Source organism: Vigna umbellata, chromosome 2 (genome assembly GCF_029865625.1).
Source record: "Vigna umbellata cultivar VRB3 chromosome 2, Vumbellata_1.0, whole genome shotgun sequence".
Taxonomy (NCBI): Eukaryota; Viridiplantae; Streptophyta; class Magnoliopsida; order Fabales; family Fabaceae; genus Vigna; species Vigna umbellata.
In genome coordinates, this window is record NC_142166.1 from 8,680,388 (window position 1) to 8,685,249 (window position 4,862).

The 4,862-nt window shown below is 33.8% G+C and overlaps 1 protein-coding gene across 1 annotated transcript; it reads left to right on the forward strand.

Annotated features, from left to right (window-relative positions):
* Positions 1 to 4,443, forward strand: LOC124828483 (FAD-dependent oxidoreductase family protein). Its single transcript, XM_088105997.1, has 9 exons — positions 1 to 191; positions 298 to 355; positions 943 to 1,051; positions 1,179 to 1,317; positions 1,501 to 1,552; positions 1,640 to 1,786; positions 1,889 to 2,000; positions 3,647 to 3,773; positions 3,866 to 4,443. Exons 1-9 carry the CDS (start codon positions 46 to 48, stop codon positions 4,335 to 4,337), a joined length of 1,362 nt encoding a protein of 453 aa, XP_087962123.1. The 5' UTR covers positions 1 to 45; the 3' UTR covers positions 4,338 to 4,443.
* The last annotated feature ends 419 nt before the right edge of the window (positions 4,444 to 4,862 follow it).

Below are 4,862 nucleotides of genomic sequence, written 5' to 3' on the forward strand. Positions count from 1 at the left end.
TAAGATATATGTAGTTTGGCCTTGCATTCGAATTGCGGAGACAACATGAAGAACCTCAACGTGTGGCCGAACCCTAGTGGCAGGATTTCCCCATGCCGTTCGACGTCTCCAACACTCAGCCTTGTCCGTTTTGTTCCTCCCTCTCCTTCTTCAGTTCGGTGTCATAGTTCTCTAACTCACCACACTTTCAGGTACATTTTCTTGCTTCAGTTGTCTCTTTCATCAATAAACACACATCCGTTTCCCTCTGTGAACATATTGGGTTAAAATATTGACTTGTAATTAGAATTTCCTCAGGTGTGCAGTGCTCGGTGCAGGATTCGCTGGCCTCTCTGTTGTTTGGCATTTGTTGAAGGTAGCTACTACGACTGCTTTTAAGACTTGATAAGCTTATGTGATTGAGGTCTTGAAATTAAGAACTTTATCTTATACATATTCTATTTCTTGACTATGTAAAAGTAATATTTCAATACTAACATCTATCTTTGGAGTACCCATTTTCAATTTTTCAATAACTTCTCGGTTGTAAAAAAATTAAAGTGAAATAAAAAGTTATAAAAATGTGGGTTCTAACCATTAGAATAAAACTATTAATATAGTGTGAGTTGGTTAAAAATGATATAACATGATGATAATGAGACTCATTTAGAATAAATTAAGACACCTTATAATTTTCATTTTAGACACTCGCATTGTAGAAGCATTAACATAACTTGGGACTTGTTTAAATAAAACTGTGATAATCACTTCTGTGGTGAAAAATGAAAAAAGAAATTTAGTTTCTTTCTGATATTGGTTTTTCTATAAGATAAATAGTTTTGTGAAACTTATTTTATTTTTTTTTCCTATATTCTTATGGGAGAAGAGCTCATGGAGTCCTAATTGTCTTTCAGTGGCTGATTTTTATTTCAATGTTTTTTTTTGTTGAAATATAATCTGCAGCAAAGTCCTAAAGAGTTGAATCTGAGAGTTGATATATACGATGAAGTGGGCATTGGGGGTGGTGCTTCTGGAATTTCCGGAGGTCTTCTTCACCCTTATTCCCCGAAAGGTTTCTCATTTTATTCTCGAAATGTCTTACTGTGGAGTGTAGATACAGTGGATTGTTGTTTTCCATGGTTGTGCTGTGTTATGATGTGGTGTCTGTGGAATCTGCTGATGGATGAATTGTAATGTAGTTAAGCTTCTCTGGGAGGGTGCACAGTGTTGGAAAGAGAGCATGGAGCTTTTGAGAGTTGCTGAAGAAGCTAGTGTCTCCAAAGATTACAGAACTGGAGAATCTGCTGATAATATGGAAGCTTTTATAGCTCACAAAAGGTTCTTTAGTTTTTTTTTTTTCCTTTCAGCTACTGAATATTGTAGCAACCCACTCCCCCAACTCTTTCAAAGTGCCGTATTCTTCTTTTAAATATTTCATTATGCTGTGTTGTTTTTATACATTTTACTCTCTCCATTGGAATCTTAAGTTGATTTACACTGCTGATGATCAGCTGACTTCAGGGGCATCTTAAGACCGGCAACAGATATGAAGAACATGATCAAATTGAATGATGTAACCTCTCTGATTTAATAAATTTCAGAAATATTGTTTATTAGACTTGGGTTTCAGATATGAATGATGTAACCTTTATGTGATTAGAACGTCAAGACTTGTCTTCCTAGCTGCAGAGTACAAACACTTAACAATGGAGAGGCTCAAAGCCTTTTACCTGGTGTATATTTACCATTCAACACAGCTTTCTATATGCCTGAAGCTCTAAATATAAATTCTGGCCACTATCTTCAGGTTTGGATCACTAGTGCAAATTTTTTCATTATTTAATGTTTATGTCTTGCTATTTTTTCCCTTCTACAAGTTTACTTTCATCCATTTTGATAATTCTATCAGGCACTTTTCCGAGGATGTGAAATTTTGGTGAAAGAATCATCAAGTCTTGATTCTTCCCAGAAACAGCTTAAATTGCACATAAGATCAGTTGATAGGCTTTCTGAGTTTGAAGGTAATGATGCTTTGCTATTTGTTAGAAGTCTCACATTGATTAGAGATAAGTCTAATTCACAATACATAAGTGAGGGCAAATCTTACTTTATAAGTTAATTTTGTGAGGTTGAGTTACACTTAAAGTTAACATTTTAATATGGTACTAGAGTTATGATTTAGAATTTATCTTAGCAAAATTTGATGTTTGTTGGGTTTGTTGTTCCACCCGCTATCAAATCACTATCGGATTATCCATTAGTGTCTAATCTCACGCACGAGGTATATACCTTGGTGTGAGGAGGTGTGTTGAAAGTCTCAAATCAACTAAAAATAAAATCAATTCACAATACATAAGTGAGTGCAAATCTTACCTTGCAAGCTAATTTTGAGTTTGAGTTAGGTTTAAAGTCTATTTTTTAACATTATTTCTGTGGACTGTTGTAGTTTCATTTAGTGTGCTGCACTTTGCTTGTTAACTTGACAGTTTTGCAATTCTTGTCTGTCTCCTTTTTGCTTTTTAAATTACGTGAATAGTACATTTATATTTAGCATTTTTGTTCAAGAAGATCTAGCTCCATAAATAATGAGTCTTTTTAAATGATATTGGATTCAGGGCTTTCCAAAGATCTTTATTTCAACTAAGTCAAAATATATGAATTGGTAATTATGGACACATTAGCTTTGACTATAATGTGTAAACTAGTCAATGCATAAGAAAAGAGGTTTAAAGGATAAATGATTTCCTTACCAGTGGCTTTGAAACACTTTTGTTTGCTTATTTTGTGATAGCTTTATCTTGTAAGTCACGACTGATATCAATAAAAAAAGGATGAAAATACATGGAAAAAAAGTGGAATAGAGTTTATGATATTAGTCATAATGTAGAGTCTGAGGATACAAGGCACAACAAAGATATAAATATAAAAATATTACAATAGCATAAAGACTAAACTAATCTTAATTAATACATACAAACACATATACATACACATATATCATACATACATATAAAGTCTCCACTGTCTATGGCCTGTCTCAATAAACCTTCCGGATTGAGGATCTGCACATAATCGTTTGATAGAATATAATGTGATAGGTTATAATGGGTAATGTGTGCAGAATAAAAAGTAACAGTTCGGGGTTCCTATCATCGTTACTGGAAGAAAACAAAACTGTGTAACCAAAGTCACATAGTTGACCTCTAAAGACCATTCAAAGTGAGATTAGGAACATAGTAAACATCGGATAAGGATAAAGTAGATGTGGAGACAAATCCAATACCTACTAATGATATTCAGAGTCATCCACATTCATAACAAATGTAGGTGAAAGAAAAAAAAATTTAAGAACACAAAAGTCATAGGTTCAAAATGAGGCACCAAAATCAATATCCATTAGGAAGGAAACATACGTGACGAATAAGAGGAAGACAAAAAAGACCTTTCAAGGATAAGATAGACATAACATATGACTGAATAGCAAGGAACTTTTGAAATTGTTCTACAAGATCAGCTAATGGAATGTAGAGAATCTTCCCTTTTCACCACTATATTTAAATGTAAAATATGACAATAGCATAAAAACTAAACTATCTAATGATGATCATATTTTTGGCAGAGCTTTTGATGTTCAAAACTATGCTATAATATAATATCTTTTGTTTAGGGGAATATGATGCAGTCATCGTATGCCTTGGCGCCAAGGTCAACATGCTTCCTGAGCTTTCTGGGAGGCTTCCTTTGAGGACATGTAGGGGTGTGATTGCACAACTGGAATTGCATGAAGATATGAAGTAAGGTTTTAAAGTTCTATGTTGCAATGTTTTTGAGATTATTTCAATGTTATATCGCTTTTATTTGAGAATTTTCTGGCATTTTCTTTCAGAGGCTATCCCGAGAGGGCCCCCTCAATTTTATCAGATGCATGGATTGCCGTTCAGGGGCCTCATAGTCTGAATTTGGGCTCAACTTGGGAATGGAAATCGGTAAATTCATCACCAAATGTTTCGAGCAATGAAGCTGCGAAAGCTCTTGATGAGCTTTTGCCAAAGGCATCTACCATTTATCCTGGAATAAAGGACTGGGTTTTCACTGGAGCAAGAGCTGGTCTGAGGGCAATGCCTCCACTCACCACCCTTGGATCACTTCCACTTTTGGGTTGTATTAATGATATAATAGGCATAAATCAGACTTGTAAGTATTGGTTATTTGGAGGGCTAGGTTCAAGAGGATTGCTATACCATGCTTGGCTAGGTAATTTGATGGCACAAGCTGTGCTTTCCTTTAATGAGGAAGTAATTCCATCTGAGTTGAGATCTTGGAAAGCCATTGAACCAAAATGTAGCTTTCTGCTCTAACAATGTTCAATTTAGAGGAGAAATTTTGCTGAGATTTGAATCTTGTTACATTAGTATGTGATGCATCAGGAAAGTTGTTAATGAGATTTGTTGTATATTTGTTGAAGGAGCACTATTTTAAATTTCGAATGCCCAAGCAGTTGTCAAGTGGTTCGGATATATTGAATAGATGGAGAATGTTTTATTTTGGTCGGATTTATGTAATCTACGAAACGCGGACGGACATGGAACTAAACACGATAGAAATACATTTGTACACGTTATTATATATACTCACAGAAGTATACAAAAATTGTGAAGTAGAAATTATATTAAAACCGTAGTTCTTATGAGTTTAAGTTGGACTAATCCGTTTTTTAAAATAAATTATTTAAAAAAATTAAATATAAAATTGTTTTATTGGAACATGTTTATGTTACAATTTATATATCAAAGTATTTAATGAACATTAAAATTAGGTTTATTAAGGTATTTTACATTTTAAAAATACATATTTTATTCTTTTAGATTTCAAATTATTTTTTG

Bases quoted from the DNA above. Each gene is read 5' to 3' on its own strand.
- LOC124828483 (XM_088105997.1), top strand. From the start codon at position 46: ATGAAGAACCTCAACGTGTGGCCGAACCCTAGTGGCAGGATTTCCCCA. The intron at 1,553-1,639 runs GTAACCTCTCTG...TTATGTGATTAG, and splicing joins ACATGATCAAATTGAATGAT to AACGTCAAGACTTGTCTTCC. The intron at 1,787-1,888 runs GTTTGGATCACT...TAATTCTATCAG, and splicing joins ATTCTGGCCACTATCTTCAG to GCACTTTTCCGAGGATGTGA.